This window comes from Chelonia mydas, chromosome 8 (genome assembly GCF_015237465.2).
Source record: "Chelonia mydas isolate rCheMyd1 chromosome 8, rCheMyd1.pri.v2, whole genome shotgun sequence".
Lineage (NCBI taxonomy): Eukaryota > Metazoa > Chordata > Testudines > Cheloniidae > Chelonia > Chelonia mydas.
Window position 1 is genome coordinate 915,789 of NC_057854.1, and position 16,784 is coordinate 932,572.

At 66.0% G+C, this 16,784-nt stretch overlaps 2 protein-coding genes across 3 annotated transcripts; one reads left to right on the forward strand and one right to left on the reverse strand.

The window, feature by feature from the left end:
- Nucleotides 1-1,867: 1,867 nt before the first annotated feature.
- On the reverse strand, nucleotides 1,868-8,664 carry PRELID1 (PRELI domain containing 1). The gene is made up of 5 exons (XM_037905998.2): nucleotides 8,525-8,664; nucleotides 5,826-6,051; nucleotides 5,560-5,673; nucleotides 5,310-5,388; nucleotides 1,868-2,191 (listed from the first exon to the last, which is right to left on the reverse strand). Exons 1-5 carry the CDS (start codon nucleotides 8,614-8,616, stop codon nucleotides 2,052-2,054), a joined length of 651 nt encoding a protein of 216 aa, XP_037761926.1. The 5' UTR covers nucleotides 8,617-8,664; the 3' UTR covers nucleotides 1,868-2,051.
- A 33-nt stretch (nucleotides 8,665-8,697) lies between these two features.
- On the forward strand, nucleotides 8,698-16,357 carry RAB24 (RAB24, member RAS oncogene family). Of its 2 annotated transcripts, XM_037905999.2 has the most exons (9): nucleotides 8,698-8,842; nucleotides 9,999-10,283; nucleotides 10,889-10,957; nucleotides 11,289-11,367; nucleotides 11,915-11,982; nucleotides 12,465-12,564; nucleotides 13,901-13,951; nucleotides 14,572-14,634; nucleotides 15,869-16,357. In XM_037905999.2, the coding sequence occupies exons 2-9, from the start codon at nucleotides 10,167-10,169 to the stop codon at nucleotides 15,931-15,933; spliced, it is 612 nt and encodes a 203-aa protein (XP_037761927.1). In that variant the 5' UTR covers nucleotides 8,698-8,842; nucleotides 9,999-10,166; the 3' UTR covers nucleotides 15,934-16,357. The 2 variants fall into 2 exon arrangements, with proteins under 2 accessions (XP_037761927.1, XP_037761928.1); XM_037906000.2 differs by lacking the exon at nucleotides 10,889-10,957.
- Nucleotides 16,358-16,784: the final 427 nt, after the last annotated feature.

Consider the following 16,784-nt stretch of genomic DNA (forward strand, 5'->3'; position numbering starts at 1 on the left):
AGCAGGTGCCGGCTGGGCTGGGCTGGCCCGGCCCAGGCTTGGCTCTGGGTTCTCCCACGCAGCGGCCAGGCCCGGGACAGGTGTCGGTTAGGAGGGGCAAGTGGCTGCCCCATGCCGCCCGCTGGAGCTAGGGGTGCCAGGGGCCCTGCTCTGCCTGGCTGGGGGCTAGCCCTGAGCTCGCATCGCCTGCACAGAGCAGCAGGATCCAGTGAGCGGAGGGGTCCCGTTACACCCCCCTCAGCTGCCTGCGCTGGCCCTGCTGCAGAGCAGGGTGAGCCCTCGGGGAGCCGGGCTTCTCCCTGCCCGGCGCGTGGGGGCAGAGCCCGCTGAGCAGCACTGATGAGCTGTGAAGCCCAGGAGGGCTCTGGTCCAGAAGGCTCCTGCACATGGCCCAGCCTGGTGCCTCGATGCTGGAGGACAAGGTACAGAGGATGTGGAGGTTGGACAGGCTGAGGTGTGAGCAGCTGCTCTCTGCTCCCAGCAGCCAGGGAATCAGGGCCAAGGCCGTGGACTCCTCCAGGCTCTCTCACAAGCAGTGACCAAAGTCAATGCCACAGAACCCCAGGGCTGGGCCGGCCCCTCCCCTGGCTGCAGCTGTGCTGGTAACAGAATCCTCTGCCCCACACCCTGAGCCAGGGCAGAGAGGCCCAAGCCCTGCTCCCCCAGGGAGGCTTCTTTACTCCTCACCCCAGAATCCCACAGCGGCTTCCATGCATCTGCAGCTGTAGGGGCTGGGCCCGGCAGGGGGCTGTGAATGGGCCCTCTCGTGGCTTGGCCGGCTGGGCCCAGGCATCTCCAGCAGCTCCAGCTAGGGCTGCCTTTTCCCGCCCCGAGGCCGAGACGGATGTGGAAGGACTGGCATGAGGTGGCAGTGACGGGGAAGGACTGGCCAGTTTCAGCACCGGCAGGGAACACAGCTGCTCCAGCAAATCTTGGTTATGCCAGATGGTGCCCTGAGCGAGGGCTCCCCACACAGCCCTCTCTGGGCAGGGCCTGCAGGAGCACACCACACCGACTCCCAAGGGCTCTCGTCCCAGGATTGTTTCTTCTGCAGAGCCTGCCGCAGCAGAGTATGCCCCCCTCGCTACAGCTGCAGAGCCTCCTGCAGGAAAGGCCCCTGCCCTCCCACCCCCTTGGGCCACAGCTCCTGCAGGGAGGGCTCTGCAAGGGGTGTGCAAAGTCTGGCATTCATTTTTCCAGACGAACTCCCAGGCTGAGGCCTCCCTGGGGCGTAGCCTGGCAGCACCTGGCCAGCTTCAAGGGGGCCTAAACCTCACTGGCTGGCATGGGGAGGGAGCTGCCTGGCCTGGTTTCCAATAGCTAAAGTGGCTGGAGCTGCCGGGATGGGGCCTGTGGGAGAGGGGACAGTCACCCTCTGTGAGTGGGAGCAGCCTGCTGCTGCAGGTGGCATGCAGAGTTGTGCTAGGGCGCCTTGCTCTGCTGCTGGGGCAATAAATACTGCACTCAGGGGAGGAGGAGACAACCCAGCTCTCCCTCGGAACAGAGAGAAGCCTTCATTGTAAGTAGGGAAGCAAGCGTGCTGCTTGCCTTCCAGTGGGGAATGGGGCTCCCCCTGCTTTGCAGACAGCTCTGGTAGGGGCCTGCCCATCACAGGTGCTGCAAGGGAGCATCTGCCATGGGAGTTTCTGCAGCTCTAGAGCCTGCACCTCAGCAAAGCAGCAGCCCCAGGAAGCTGCTGTGGGTCCCAGCTGGCCAGAGCTCCAGTCAGGACCACAGGGTTGTCCCTCAGTGCTCTGCTGGTCTGGCAGGGTCAGTGGGGCTAGGGGCCAGACACCCCCATTCTCAGGCCACTACTGGAACCTGTGCGGCGCACTGCCAGCCCGTCATTGTCCAGCCCAGCCCCTGGTGGAAGTAGATTCTTTAATGATAGTTACACCTTAGTAAGGATCTCGCTGCAGCTGATTGTCAGACTTGTACAGTTTCAATTAAAAAATATAAACTCTAGAGAGGCTCCTGTCCGCTGTGAGGTGCGGGACAGAGCTATCCAGTGCTATTCTGCACTCGTGCCAGCAGCAAAGGGGGCTGGCTTCTCACACATACTGCTGCTTCTTCTTGGTGGCAGCCTTGCTGGCCAGGTCCTTGGCTTTCTCTGTGGCTGCTAAGGCTGTCTCCTTGGCCTTCTCAGTGGCCTCCTTCGCCGTCTCCACCAACGTCTTGGAGGGAGCTTCTCCTACAAGGAGCAAGAGTAAGCCAGCTGCGTAGCCCAGCAGGGCTCCTCCCCTGCACTCCCCATAGCCCAGGATCTCAGAGGGCTGCAGCCCTGATAGAAAGGTTCCTCTTGCTCTTGGGTAACAGGCTGACACAAGCAGTCACAGCCTCTTTGGGGCTGGAGCCAGTGTCCTGGCACAACAGGGTGTGCGCCAGTTCCTTTATTGGCTTCAATAGCATCTGCTTAGAGCATGCCCTGTGTAGCCTCAGGGTCTGCAGCAGGGAGAGACCTGGCGGCACAGGCCAGGTGCCTCATTAGGCTGCGATTGGCAGGCTGTCTCCCGGCGGGTTCGTGGGTGCAGCGCACGCCCACTTGACACTGCTGGAACCTCTCACCCACCTCCTGAGCACAGGGAGCCCTTTTAACCACCCTCCCCACACCTTGCTGCAGGCCAGCCGCTAAACCCACTAGAACAGAGGTCCCCAAACTGTGGGATGTGCCCCCCGAGGGGGGTGCAGAGAAATGTTCAGGGATGTGGGGCTGGGGACCAGGCCAGCTCCCACAGGGGGAGGTGAGGGCAGCTGCAATCCAGAGGTGGCTGCAGGGCTGTGACACCATTAACAACACTTGGCTGGAAAATCATGTTGCCATCCCCAGACCCACCTGCTGCCAGTGCAGGCCCCGCCAGAGGCCAGAGTCCCCAGAGGGGGGGCACTCACCAGTCCCCAGAGGCCAAGGCGCTCACCAGTCCCCGGGGGGGGGGGGGGGCGCTCACCAGTCCCCGGGGGGGGGGGGGGGCGCTCACCAGTCCCCGGGGGGGGGGGGGGCGCGCTCACCAGTCCCCGGGGGGGGGGGGGGCGCGCTCACCAGTCCCCGGGGGGGGGGGGGCGCGCTCACCAGTCCCCGGGGGGGGGGGGGGCGCGCTCACCAGTCCCCGGGGGGCGGGGGGGGGGGGGGGCTCACCAGTCCCCGGGGGGGGGGGGGCGCTCACCAGTCCCCGGGGGGGGGGGGGGCGCTCACCAGTCCCCGGGGGGGGGGGCGCGCTCACCAGTCCCCGGGGGGGGGGGCGCGCTCACCAGTCCCCGGGGGGGGGGGCGCGCTCACCAGTCCCCGGGGGGGGGGGCGCGCTCACCAGTCCCCCGGGGGGGGGGGCGCGCTCACCAGTCCCCGGGGGGGGGGGCGCGCTCACCAGTCCCCGGGGGGGGGGGCGCGCTCACCAGTCCCCGGGGGGGGGGGGGGCTCACCAGTCCCCAGCGGGGGGGGGGGGCGCGCTCACCAGTCCCCAGCGGGGGGGGGGGGCGCGCTCACCAGTCCCCAGCGGGGGGGGGGGGGCGCGCTCACCAGTCCCCAGCGGGGGGGGGGGGGGCGCGCTCACCAGTCCCCAGCGGGGGGGGGGGGGCGCGCTCACCAGTCCCCAGCGGGGGGGGGGGGGGGCGCGCTCACCAGTCCCCAGCGGGGGGGGGGGGGGGGCGCGCTCACCAGTCCCCAGCGGGGGGGGGGGGGGGCGCGCTCACCAGTCCCCAGCGGGGGGGGGGGGGGGGGCGCGCTCACCAGTCCCCAGCGGGGGGGGGGGGGGGGCGCGCTCACCAGTCCCCAGCGGGGGGGGGGGGGGCGCGCTCACCAGTCCCCAGCGGGGGGGGTGGGGGCGCGCTCACCAGTCCCCAGCGGGGGGGGGGGGGGGCGCTCACCAGTCCCCAGCGGGGGGGGGGGGGCGCGCTCACCAGTCCCCAGCGGGGGGGGGGGGGGGGGGGGCGCGCTCACCAGTCCCCAGCGGGGGGTGGGGGGGGCGCGCTCACCAGTCCCCAGCGGGGGGGGGGGGGCGCGCTCACCAGTCCCCAGCGGGGGGGGGGGGGGGGCGCGCTCACCAGTCCCCGGGGGGGGGGGGGGGGCGCGCTCCACCAGTCCCCGGGGGGGGGGGGGGCGCGCTCACCAGTCCCCGGGGGGGGGGGCGCGCTCACCAGTCCCCGGGGGGGGGGGGCGCGCTCACCAGTCCCGGGGGGGGGGGGGCGCGCTCACCAGTCCCGGGGTGGGGGGGGGGGCGCGCTCACCAGTCCCGGGGGGGGGGGGGCGCGCTCACCAGTCCCGGGGGGGGGGGTGGGGGCGCGCTCACCAGTCCCCGGGGGGGGGGGGGGCGCGCTCACCAGTCCCCGGGGGGGGGGGGGCGCGCTCAACCAGTCCCCGGGGGGGGGGGGCGCGCTCACCAGTCCCCGGGGGGGGGGGGGCGCGCTCACCAGTTCCCCGGGGGGGGGGGGCGCGCTCACCAGTCCCCGGGGGGGGGGGGGCGCGCTCACCAGTCCCCGGGGGGGGGGGGCGCGCTCACCAGTCCCCGGGGGGGGGGGGGGCGCTCACCAGTCCCCGGGGGGGGGGGGGCGCGCTCACCAGTCCCCGGGGGGGGGGGGGCGCGCTCACCAGTCCCCGGGGGGGGGGGGCGCGCTCACCAGTCCCCAGCGGGGGGTGGGGCGCGCTCACCAGTCCCCAGCGGGGGGGGGGGCGCGCTCACCAGTCCCGGGGGGGGGGGGCGCGCTCACCAGTCCCCGGGGGGGGGGGGGGCGCGCTCACCAGTCCCCGGGGGGGGGGGGCGCGCTCACCAGTCCCCGCGGGGGGGGGGGGCGCTCACCAGTCCCCCGGGGGGGGGGGGGCTCACCCGTCCCCCGGGGGGGGGGGCTCACCAGTCCCCGGGGGGGGGGGCTCACCAGTCCCCGGGGGGGGGGGCTCACCAGTCCCCGGGGGGGGGGGGCTCACCAGTCCCCGGGGGGGGGGGGCGCTCACCAGTCCCCGGGGGGGGGGGCGCTCACCAGTCCCCGGGGGGGGGGGGGGGGCGCACCAGTCCCCGGGGGGGGGGGGGGCGCGCACCAGTCCCCGGGGGGGGGGGGGGCGCACCAGTCCCCGGGGGGGGGGGGGGCTCACCAGTCCCCGGGGGGGGGGCGCGCTCACCAGTCCCCGGGGGGGGGGGGGCGCTCACCAGTCCCCGGGGGGGGGGGGGCGCTCACCAGTCCCCGGGGGGGGGGGCGCGCTCACCAGTCCCCCGGGGGGGGGGGGGCTCACCAGTCCCCGGGGGGGGGGGCTCACCAGTCCCCGGGGGGGGGGGCTCACCAGTCCCCGGGGGGGGGGGGCTCACCAGTCCCTGGGGGGGGCTCACCTTGCAGTTTAGCCAGCACGTATTCAAAGCCCCTGGTGCTCTTGGTCACGTTGCTCTGGAACCTGGCCAGGCCAAACTCCTGCAACGAGAGAGCAGAGCCGCAAGCCTCCCTCCTCCCTGCGCCGGGGGGTCCCTGGGGCTGCTACCTAGGCACCCAAGAGAATCAGCCTCTGTCGGCCACAGGGCTGGTGCTCGCAGCGTCAGGGTGTATCAGGCTTCTGGGGACGCACTGAACATGGCAGCCACTCACCTGGATGGCTCGGGAGACGCCAAACAGACTGGAGGAGACCCATGCTTCCCGTTTGACTTCAGTCCAGCTGCTGTTCTCTGGGTTCACGCGGTAAACACAGCGCTCCTCCACCACCTGCAGGAGACGACAGCCGCATCGGCTCCGTGCTCCCACTGCCCATGCACGCTGGACTGAGGGGACCAGACGGCTCTGGGGCGAAGGAGCTGGGTTACCTCAGGCAGCAGCGTTTGTGGTCCGGTTCGCTGCTTGCTGCCCTTGCCACTCACCATAAGACGTGCATGATTAATGTTCCAGGTGTACGTGGTCATGGTTCGGTTCTGCGGGTCCACAATGGAATCTTCCAGGATGTACACAGAGCGGGCGACGTTAGCAGGAAAGAAGCGCTCTGCCCACCGCGGCATCCTGTTGGTCTTGGTCAGGAGCCGCCTGGAGAGCAGCTTCTGGTCCGCTGTCACCTCCCGGTGCACAATGTCTTCTGTCAGGACATGTTTGCTGGGTGAGGAAGGCAAGGGGAGGAGGGTGGATGTCAGGCTTAAGTCTGTGCCTCCTGTCCCCCAGCGCTCTGTGCTGGGACCCAGTCAGATCCTGGTTGCTGAGCATGGCTAGTGCTGGGTCACTATCTGAATGGGAGACACCCAAGCAAAACACGGTGCAGCAGGGAGCGTGCAGACGAGTCAGTAGGAGGCGCTCTCCCCTAGGAGTCAGTACTGGCCCCAAAGCAGGACTAGATGTAGCAGTGTGGGTGATTCAAAGGCACTCTCTCCTCCTACGCAGTACTGACCCCGTGCCCCAGAACGGGGCCAGGCGTGCTCTTTGCTAATGGAGAGGCCCTGGGCATTTAATCATTCGAGATATCACTGGGTTTTCATTTCACAGAAATTCCAGGGGAGCCAAGCTGTGCCAGCATCCCCAATTCCACCTCCCTGCTGACGCAGCTCATGGGGGGGGTTACCGGCTGGCCCCATCCTGGAGGGGAGTAGCGGACTGGGTGGGTCTCTCAGCAATGGCTGGCCCAGGCCAGGGATGGGGCCCGGCTCACTCTGTGCTCAGCTCCAGCCCAAGCTGCGTGTGGGGAGACCAGAGAGAGGGGACAGTGGTGACAATGCATGATTAGAAGGCTTGGCCTGGCCCGCCTCGTAGCAGCCCCCACAGGCCCAGGGGAGACACTATTGTGCTGGCAGGTGAGGAACTGTGAAAAGACGGGGTGCATGCAAACCAACGCCTGTGGGGCAACTACTCCATAACAATGACACCCCAGGATGCTACGGCCCAGTGTGGAGAACCTAAGCATGAACTCAGAGCTCCTGCATCTCCTTCCAAAACACACCCCAGTGCTGGGCCACAGACACTTTGTAAAATGACAATAATACGTTGGCCATGTCATTTCAGTTCACTTCCTGGCCCCAGGAGCTTTGTAACCTTAGTGTGCGGCTATTCAACAGCTACTGCATATCACCCCAGAAGTCGCTGCATGTCAGCAGTGGGCACAGCAACAGCTGGGTTTAAAGGCTAATGCACGCTAGGATCTTTGGGATGCGGGAGGACCCACCAGGGAACCTGCAGGAGGATAATCAAACGTTCCCGAGCCAGAGAGGTGGCCAGGGAAGCTCATGTGAGCAATGGAAGGAGTTTCTGATAGGAGACATCCTGGTTTCAGAGGGAGTGGCTGCCTGGCACGTGGTGCAATGCAAGAGACCTGTGGTTCTGGCAGACCACACCTTGGAAACAGGCAGCGGATCCCACAGGCGCAGCAGAGACGGTCACCGAACTGGCTTTTGCTGAGTAGAAACGCCGGGCGCATCAAGCCAGCTCCAGGGCGGATGGTCCCGGGAATGAGTGTGCGTGGGCACCGTGTGTGTGTGCGTGCGTGCGCCCTTGAGCCATAAGCAGGACAAGGGGCTGGGGACAAATGTCTCAGCAGACCCAGCCCCCCGCCTCAGCGAAGGGCTGGCACACGACACAGATCTCCCTTCCCTGCCAGGGGCCTGCCAACAAAACGCTGGAGTCTAGGCCCACCACTGCCCCTCGCAGTGGCTCCGTGGGGTCCGGCACAGCAAGCAGTGCAGGGCACCGGTGGGGCACGCTCGCTGCCCAGGGCCAGCAGCAGGAAGAGGCCACAGGGCCACCCCCCACGCAGGCCCCTCCAGCCCGCGAGAGGAGGGGCTCAGCACAGAGAAAACATGGGCAGCAAACAGTGCTGGACACCGACCCAGAGCTGCCTGGGGAGCGGGCTCCTTGTACCCACGCCCTACCGCTGTGGGGGGGCGCCGGGGTGGGGAGGGGGGGCCAGTGGGGGAAAAGGGGGGTGTCGGTGGGTTCCAGAGGTGGGTGTGGGGTCAGGATGGCGTGGGGGGCGCCCGCCGGAGGAGGGGGATGGGAGAGAGATGTGGGGTCCCGGTGTGTGGGGGGTGCCGGAGGTGGGTGTGGGGGGTCCTGGCGCAGAGGTGGGGGAATGGGAGAGAGAGATGGGGTGCCGATGCCGGGGCGTGGTCCTGGTGCCATGGGGGGGGTCGGGGTGGTGCGGGGGGGTGGCGCCGGGGGGTGGCGGGGTGCCGGTGGGGGGGGTCGGGGTCCCGCGGGGGCTGCCGGGGGGAGGAGGGGGTCCTGGTGCGAGGGGAGGTGGGGGGTCCCGGTGCCGGAAAAAGGGTCAGGGTCACGGGGCGGGGGGGGTGCCGCGGAGGGCCGGGGTCCCGGTGCGGGGGGGGTGTCACGGGGCGGGGGGGTGCCGCGGGGGGGCCGGGGTCCCGGTGCGGGGGGGTGTCACGGGGCGGGGGGGTGCCGCGGGGGGGCCGGGGTCCCGGTGCGGGGGGGGGTCCCGGTGCGGGGGGGGTGCCGCGGGGGGGGGTGCCGGGGTCCCGGTGCGGGGGGGGGTCACGGGGCGGGGGGCCGGGGTCCCGGTGCGGGGGGTGCCGCGGGGGGGGGGCGGGGTCCCGGGGGGGTCCCGGTGCCGCGGGGGGGCGCTCACCTGTAGGGGTTCGGGTAGCGCTGCCAGAAGGCGGCGAACACTTGGTCCCAGGGCCCGCGGAGGACGCCCAGGCTCGCGCAGTGCTTCCCCATGGGCTCGCCGGCCCGCCCCGCCCGGCGCCCCGCGGGGGAGGGGACGCGGCAGCCGCTTCCGGGACAGGCCGCGCGCTCGCCCGCTTCCGCCTCCCGCCCCGCGCGCACTTCCGGTCCCCGGAGCCCCGCCCCCGGCCCCGCCCCCCAGTGCAGCCGGGAGCGGCCCGCAGCGCCGGGCGCCGAGTCGGGCCGCGGGTTCCGGGGCCGCGGGCACCATGCGGCCGAGGTGAGCCGGGAGCGGGGCCTTCCGCCCGCAGCCCCCCGGGCCCCCCCCGGCTCCGCCCGCAGCTCCCCGGGCCCCCCCCGGCTCCTTCCCCGGGCCCCCCCCCCGGCTCCGCCCGCAGCCCCCCCGGGACCCCCCCGGATCCTTCCCCGGGCCCCCCCCCCGGCTCCGCCCGCAGCTCCCCGGGCCCCCCCCCGGCTCCGCCCGCAGCCCCCCCGGCTCCTTCCCCGGGCCCCCCCCCGGCTCCGCCCGCAGCCCCCCCCGGGGCCCCCCCCCCGGCTCCGCCCGCAGCCCCCCCGGCTCCTTCCCCGGGCCCCCCCCCGGCTCCACCCCCAGCCCCCCCGGGACCCCCCCTGGCTCCGCCCGCAGCCCCCCCGGGCCCCCCCGGATCCTTCCCGGGCCCCCCCCGGCTCCGCCCGCAGCCCCCCCGGGCCCCCCCCAGCTCCACCCACAGCCCCCCCGGGACCCCTCCGGCTCCTTCCCCGGGCCCCCCCCAGCTCCACCCACTGCCCCCCAGGACCCCTCCCCGACTCTGCCTGCAGCCCCCTGGCTCCCACCCGCTTGGGAGCCCCCAGGCCCTATCAGGCCCCCCCCGGCGCCACCCTCAGCCCCCCGTCCACCCCAGGCTCCCTCCCACCCTGTGACCCCCCCCCCACCGGTCCCCCAGACTCCTGTCTCCGGTTCCCCCCCCCCCCCCCGCACCCGAGCTCCTCGTCAGGCTCCTCCCCTCCCCCCAGCTTCCTCTGGTCCCATGCCGCCCCCATGACCCCCCAGCTCCTGCCCTGCTTTCCCCCGTACAGTTTGGTTGTTGCTCCCTAGCCCCTTGGCTGCCCGCCAGCCGTGCGGCCCGGGACTCCCTCGTGCCGTTTCTGAGCCCCGGGATTCTTGGTTGCCGCCTTCCCCTGAGCTGTACGGCAGCCTCGGGGCCCCGCGCGGAGCCCGTGATGTCGGTGCTGCGGGTGGCCAGGGCCGTGCGTTGCACAGCTCCTTGCCCTTCGGCGAGTGCCTCGTCGTGTCCTGTGGCCGCCCAGCCCGTGGCTTCCATGGGCCTGCGGCTGTCGCCATGCGGGAGGCTGTAGCTGGCTTGGCAAAGGCAGCGGTTTCCTGCCCACGGTCTGTAGTGTCAGCTCATCCCTTCCTTGGTGTCTCCTTGCTGCAGGTGAAATTCTCCGCTTGACTCTCTTTCCTTGGCTGCGTACGGAGCCCCGGCGCTGGCCGGCTCTCTCGCTAAGGCAGGTAGAGTGAGCTCGCGAAGGGGGCCTGGGATCCAGCTGCAGGCACCAGAGGGAAGCCCTTGGCTCGGGCCCAGGCTGGCAGTGGCTGGAGAATGAGTGGGCAGCGTGTGGATGTCAAAGTAGTAATGCTGGGGAAGGAGTATGTGGGCAAGACCAGCCTGGTGGAGAGATATGTCCACAACCGCTTCCTCGTTGGACCCTATCAAAACGTAAGCATGCCCCTCTGCCCAAGCTGCCTGGGGGATCCCCCTGGGAGGAGGCAGGCTGCCCGCCCCACTCATGGGGACTCGAATGGCTAAAGGGGACCTTGATAATTATCACAAGGCAGCTGAGTTGCATGCGATTCCTCACAGCTGGGATGCCAGCAACTGGGAGCAGAACATTGGCCAGGTCTCTGGAGGCGGGTCTGGCTCCCTGGCTGCATCTGGCCCCTCACCCCACAGCCTGGCTCCATCTGGCCCCTCACCCCACAGCCTGGCTCTTCTTGCCTACAGGTAGAAAGCTTTGCAAAGACTCCTTTGAAATTCCAGCGGAAGGTTTTGTTTATAGCCCAAACACATCCAAGCGCCTTGGATCAGTGCTTGAGAATCAGTGGCCACGACTAGAAACAAAGGGGAACTGTCCAAAGAGTCACACGACACCTAGTGCAAATGAGCTTGGGCGAGGGAGTTGGCTAGTAGGGAGACTGGCCGGGACTCATAAAACCCACTGTCCCTCTACGGGGCGCTTGGGATGGGCAAGCTGAGAGGCGAAGCCTGAGGGACCAGGAAATGCTGAGCGAACTGCTGCGTCCATCCCTTCTGTTTCTGTTTAGACGATCGGGGCTGCGTTTGTGGCCAAAGTGATGTCCGTTGGGGGCCGGACAGTAACCTTGGGGATCTGGGTAAGTCTGATCTGAAACAGCTTCACGACCTTGCCAGAAGCCCACAGCTCTAGGTGCTTAGAAACCTGTGGGCCTTTCCCCACTTTCGGATTGGAAACTGCTGTGGGAAAGGGTGTCCTGGCAGCTGGGGGCTCTGCATGGAGCGCCATTGAGCAGCTGGCTTCTCCCGTGGCCATCTCTAAGTCCTAGCTCGGGTAACTGTCCCTGTTCTCTTGTTGCTGGTGCCTCAGCTTGGCTGGGCACTCCCTGGCTGGGCGGGAGGCACAGAGCCAGGCTGGGGCTCTCACCCATGGGGCACGGAAAGGGATGACTGTTCTATTGTTCTTCCTAGGACACAGCTGGGTCGGAGCGGTACGAGGCCATGAGTCGGATATACTACCGAGGGGCCAGAGCTGCCATTGTGTGTTACGGTAAGGGCTTTGCCCAGGGCGCCTGGCTGTCCCTGCAGCTGTGCTATTCCCAGCACCTGGCAAGGTGCTCCTCACCCCAGAGCGTGCGCTGGCACTAGTCTGTAGTGGGGAGAGGGGCTGGCCTGCCAGGCCCTGAGGGAGCTCCCTCTGTAGGAAATGAGGCAATCCACTCCCAGCCCGTCTGAGCAGTGGAGGCAGAGGCCCCTGGCAGTATGCTGCTAGCTCCTGTCTATTTCTTTAATTCCTGGAAGGGGGGAATTTTCAATGTTACCCTAAACACAAGGAGGGGCTCAGATACCAGGGTGGAGGGTGGCACCTTCCCACACCCCCAGCATCGAGGCAGCTTTCTGGCCACCTGAGAGGGTCTCCAGGGCTGCCGAAGCTGTGTTCAACTCTGAGCGGAACGACTCCTCCCCGGGGCCTCTGTCCTTGCTGGTTGGGGGTCTTGCTGCACTCCCTGCAGGCACAGGGCAGGCCGCGGCTTGGGGTGGGGCTAGCTGGGGAGAATGCACTGGGCAGGGCAGGGCTGACTTCTCCCATCTCCTAGATCTCACAGATAGCAGCAGCTTTCAGCGAGCTAAGTTCTGGGTGACCGAGCTGCAGAACTTTGAGGAGGTGAGTTGCTCTCTGCTCCCAGCCTGGAGCTCTGGGCGGGGGGGTTAGTTCACGCTTTCCTTCTGGAGACGCTGAGTGGGTGAACAGTTGGAGGGATTTTCCTTCCTTTGAGGAGCTGGTTCCAGAAGTGGCCAGGGCAGTGAGAGCCCCACCGCACTCAGCCCAGCATAAGGCTTGGGGCTTCCCCACCTGTCCTTCTGCTGGCGGGGGTGTCTGCCCCAGGTGCTGTGCTCCCGGCAGCGGGTGTGCAGGCGCACCGGGGCAGTCTGCACACGCCTGTATGGGGGTCAGTATGTGACTGAGCGGGGGCAAGGCCTTGTGGTGTGGCATGTTGCTATGTGGGTGCGGCGAGGTGATTGTGGCTTGTGTGGGAAGCGTGCTTGGGGAGAGTGCACGCATGGGGGGTTTCCTAGGGGTGCCTGTAAGCTGTTCTCTCTGAGCAGTCTCTGCAGGATGACTGCCCTGTTCTCTCCTTGCTCCAGAACTGCCGGATCTATCTGTGTGGCACCAAGAGCGACCTGTTGGAAGAGGACAGGAAGAAGCGGGGCATTGACTTCCATGATGTGCAGGATTACGCAGACGGTACGTCTCTGCCTTTCCGCGGAGCACACGGCTCTGCCCTGCTGCTCCCTGTCGTGCTCAAGGGGAGATGGCGCTCTGGAGTCCCAAGCACCACCCCACCGTGCTCTGCTCTTAGCTTCGCTTTATGCCAGTCAGGTGCTGGCCGCCTGTCATGTTAGTCCCAGCTCAGCGGGCAGAGTCTTTGGCTCTGGCCAGTATCAACAGGGGAGCCAGCGTTCACCTGCAGAGCTGGAGCCGAGGGGAGATGAAAGGACGAGAAGCTGGATATGAGTCAACATGTGCCCTTGCTGCCAAGAAGGCCAATGGCGTAGTGGACTGCATTAGTAGGAGCATTGCCAGCAGATCAAGGGACGTGATTATTCCCCTCTATTCAGCACTGGTGAGGCCACACCTGGAGTACTGTGTCCAGTTTTGGGCCCCACACGACAGAAGGGATGTGGACAAATTGGAAAGCGTCCAGCGAAGGGCAACAAAAATGATCACGGGGCCGGAGCACATGACTTATGAGGAGAGGCTGAGGGAACTGGGCTTGTTTAGTCTGCAGAAGAGAAGAGTGAGGGGGGATTTGATAGCTGCTTTCAACTACCTGAAGGGGGGTTCCAGAGAGGATGGAGCTAGGCTGTTCTCAGTGGTGGCAGATGACAGAACAAGGAGTAATGGTCTCAAGTTGCAGTGGGGGAGGTTTAGGCTGGATATTAGGAAAAACTTTCACTAGGAGGGTGGTGAAGCCCTGGAAGGGGTTACCTAGGGAGGTGGTGGAATCTCCTTCCTTTGAGGTTTTTAAGGCCCGGCTTGACTGATTTAGTTGGGGATTGGTCCTGCTTTGAGCAGGGGGTTGGACTAGATGACCTCCTGAGGTCCTTTCCAACCCTGATATTCTATGAAAGGGAAGGTCTTGGCTTGATTTCCCGTTAGTTTTCCCACACTCCTGGGGGGAGTTAAGCAGGAGCTGGGAATGTCACGGTGGGAGCTGCTCGCTGCTGAGCCTGTGCCCTGCCCACGCTGTGCCACGTTCAGAGCGTGTCTCCCCCCACAGGAGAGTCTTGGGCTGGTCAGTGTGCCGGCTGGTGGGAGATAGTGCTGACAAGTTGCACCAAGCCAGCTAGGGTGTGGCGAGGAGCTGGGCAGAAGCGGCACTTCCTCTCCTTGCGGAGGGGCTGGAGCCAGCTTGTTCTGCCTGCTGGCTGCCTTTGTGACTCTGGCAGCAGCCCTTGCTTCAGGGTGGTTACCAGGAGGAATCCTGGGGGTGGCGGCGGGGAGCCTCCCCCCCCCACTGCCACTAGCCCTGATGCACACAACACAGGCACCCTCTGGCACTAACCTGTTTGTGTTGCAGAGATTAAGGCTGAGCTCTTCGAAACCTCCAGTAAGACAGGCCAGAGCGTAGGTGAGTTGCCCCTGGCGGGTGCCTGGAGAGCAGCAGCAGCCACTGCAGGCTGCGGGGGTGGCCGTACAGGTTAAGGGGTCGCTGTCTTGGCCATCTTCCTACCTAAACATGTCCTGTGCACCCACCCCAAGGTGTGCTTGGGAGCTGGCTGCTGACGGGGTTTGTGGGAGAGCAATGCCAGGGAGGGAGGGGAGGGGGGCAGAGCGCCTGCTGACCAGGAGTGGGAAGAAGTTTAGCATAATTACTTGTCTGTCCTATCAGGGCTAATGCAGGGAGCAGGCTGTGGAGACCACAAGTCCCATAATGCCATGCACTGGCTGGGCTCCATGCTGGGACCCTGGGCTGCACATAAGCATTACAGGAGAAGGCAGGTGTGGGTCACACCTGGCCCTTGCCCCTTTGGCTCCCTCCGTGGTGAAGCAGATTCTGCCCCACTCCTCTAGTGCTGGAGGGTGAGTGCAGTGGCTCAAGTGAAGTTCCCTGCAGCGGGCTGTCTGCCCTGCCCCGGGCTTCTCATCAGTGCCCCACACTGGGCAACAGTCTCCTCCTGGGAGCCCGGCCCCAGCGCAGCTTGTGCTAGGAGTGCGGAGGAAGCCCTCATTCTCCCCTTCCTGTCCCAGATGAGCTGTTTCAGAAGGTGGCTGAGGATTATGTCCAGCTCATGGCCTTCCAGGTGATGACAGGTGAGTGGCAGGACAGGACCTGCTGCCTTGCGACCCACGCACCAGCTGAGTCAGTGGGCGTGAAACCTTTCCGCTCATTCTCCAGCTGGGGTAGGTTTGTCATGCTGCCTGAGGGGAGCCCACGGGTGGCACTTCCCCTTCGTTAATGCTCCCAGTTCAGCCCAGGCCTACGTTCAGGGCGTTTGCTCCCTCGCAAGGGTCGTGGTGGTTCAGAGGTTGGGTGTTTTCTGAGCTGCCGGCGTGCAAGGAGCGGCGGCCTGGCTGCCGCTTCCCCCAGAGTCCCTGCAGGATCTGTTCTCAGTGCTGCAGCAGGTCCCTGCTGATCCAGACCCATTTTCTTCATTTGCTGCCTCTGCTGAGGCTCCGAGGTGAGATGCAGGGACGCAGCCTTCATTGCACCGTCAGCACAGCTCGCAGCAGAGGTGCTGGGCTGCAGGGAGATGGGTCAGGGGGTGCTGGCTCCCCCTTCGCCTCCATCTGTTAGCAGGGACTGATGTCCCCACACGCTGCTGGAGAGTCACTAGTGCACACGAGAGCAAGACTCCTGTGTGTACTGGGGTGCAGGGAACGATGGATTGCCCAAGGGCCTGCGCCAGGGAGAACAGGTTGGTGTCTGACGGTGAAGGGGGCATGTGCCATGGAGGACGGTGCTGGCAGGATGAGCTCCTAGTTAGCTGGAATTTTAAAGGGCTGCTGTCAACTTGAAAATCCCACTTCCATCTGTTCCAGGGTGACTAGAGCAGAAAGGCTGGAGAGAAACACTCCTCTTTAGTTTTCGTTGGGTCAGTTGCATTTCCTATCCCGTGCTCTACGGGCAGGTCTCGCTCCTGTCCTGCCCTGCCCAGGGGGTGCGCTCGGCCATGCGTTCCTCAGCCCTGGGAGGGGGGCTGGTGTGGAAGAGGAAGCAGGCAGGCATGTTCCTGGGCATGGGCCCACCGGGGCCTAACCCAGAAGATCAGCAGGAAACCCTGCAGGATTGTTCTTTAGTTTGAGGGCTCCCTGATTCAAGGGGCTGTGATTAGAGAAATGGATTCTAAGACCTGTTCCACTTATGTGTCTGCCCTAAGCTCTGTCTGGCGCAACCTGGTGCCCACCGTCATGTCCTTAGTTTAGTAAAAGGGCTGGCAAGCAGGCTGGAATGGTGGCTACTGATTCTGTGGGCTGAAACCGAGCATCCAGCTGAGCGGGGCACCGAAGAGGCAGCAGCCCCCTTTCACTCGTCTTCTCTTTTCAGAGGGTGAAGGCGTAGACCTGAGCCAGAAGAGCAGCACCTACTTCTACAGCTGCTGCCACCACTGAACGCACCTCCTGCTGCCAAAATAAAGCCAGCCTGCTGGGGTGGCAGTTCCTGCTCTTCGGACTGTTTGTTTTCTGCCTGCTGTACGTAAGCTGTAGGGAATGCCAGGCACCCTGGAGTACGGGATCCCCGTGCCTGGCTCTCCCCTCCATGGGACTTGACAAGCAAAGCTGCTGTGGTCCTAGAGGAGAGACGGACTCTGTTCCACTTTTGGCAGGACTCTGCTGCCTTGTGACGGACACCAGGCGCCTGCACATTAGTGAAGAGTGTTTGGAATAGCTGCTTTCCCCAGCCGGCTCCTTGCAGCTCAGGTCATGTGTAGCTGTGGCCAATGTTTTCCATGGGATATGTTGCCTGATTCTTTGTAGGTTACTTAAATGGCTTCTATTAAGTTATACAAATGTAAATAAAGTGCATTGTAGTCCATGAGGCCTGTTGGGTGTTCTTGGGGAAGCCAGGGCTGACAGAGCTTGTGCTTTGGGACCTGTGCCTGTGGAGATGTACCTGCCACAGGAGGGAGGAATGTCCCCCTTCAGCAGCAGCTGGCCAGGAACCTGCACCCCCTACTGTAGCATGAGGACATGGCTCCCAGCACCAAGGTTTTCACCCTCCTCCAGCTCACTGCAGCTGTCCCTGAGGAGGGACCAATCCTCCCCGGCTCCCTCTGTGATTTGTGTTACTGTTGTGCCTCTCTAACTTCCTCTGTTCCCTGGCGCCTCTGCACTTGCAGCACAGCCAGGCTGAGTTCAGTTAGTAGAGATGCTTAGTCAAAGGCTCTGAAGAGCTTGAAATCTGTCCCTCCCCTGGAAGAAGCGGTGCCTGAACTGACCCGGAGGGCAGCTGGGCTGATTCA

Bases quoted from the DNA above. Each gene is read 5' to 3' on its own strand.
- RAB24 (XM_037905999.2), top strand. From the start codon at position 10,167: ATGAGTGGGCAGCGTGTGGATGTCAAAGTAGTAATGCTGGGGAAGGAG. The intron at 10,958-11,288 runs GTAAGTCTGATC...TGTTCTTCCTAG, and splicing joins CAGTAACCTTGGGGATCTGG to GACACAGCTGGGTCGGAGCG. The intron at 11,983-12,464 runs GTGAGTTGCTCT...TCCTTGCTCCAG, and splicing joins AGCTGCAGAACTTTGAGGAG to AACTGCCGGATCTATCTGTG.
- PRELID1 (XM_037905998.2), bottom strand. From the start codon at position 8,616: ATGGGGAAGCACTGCGCGAGCCTGGGCGTCCTCCGCGGGCCCTGGGAC. The intron at 5,389-5,559 runs GTGAGTGGCTGC...CTCTCGTTGCAG, and splicing joins GCGTCTCCCGAGCCATCCAG to GAGTTTGGCCTGGCCAGGTT. The intron at 2,192-5,309 runs GTGAGCCCCCCC...TGCTCCTTGTAG, and splicing joins CGTGCTGGCTAAACTGCAAG to GAGAAGCTCCCTCCAAGACG.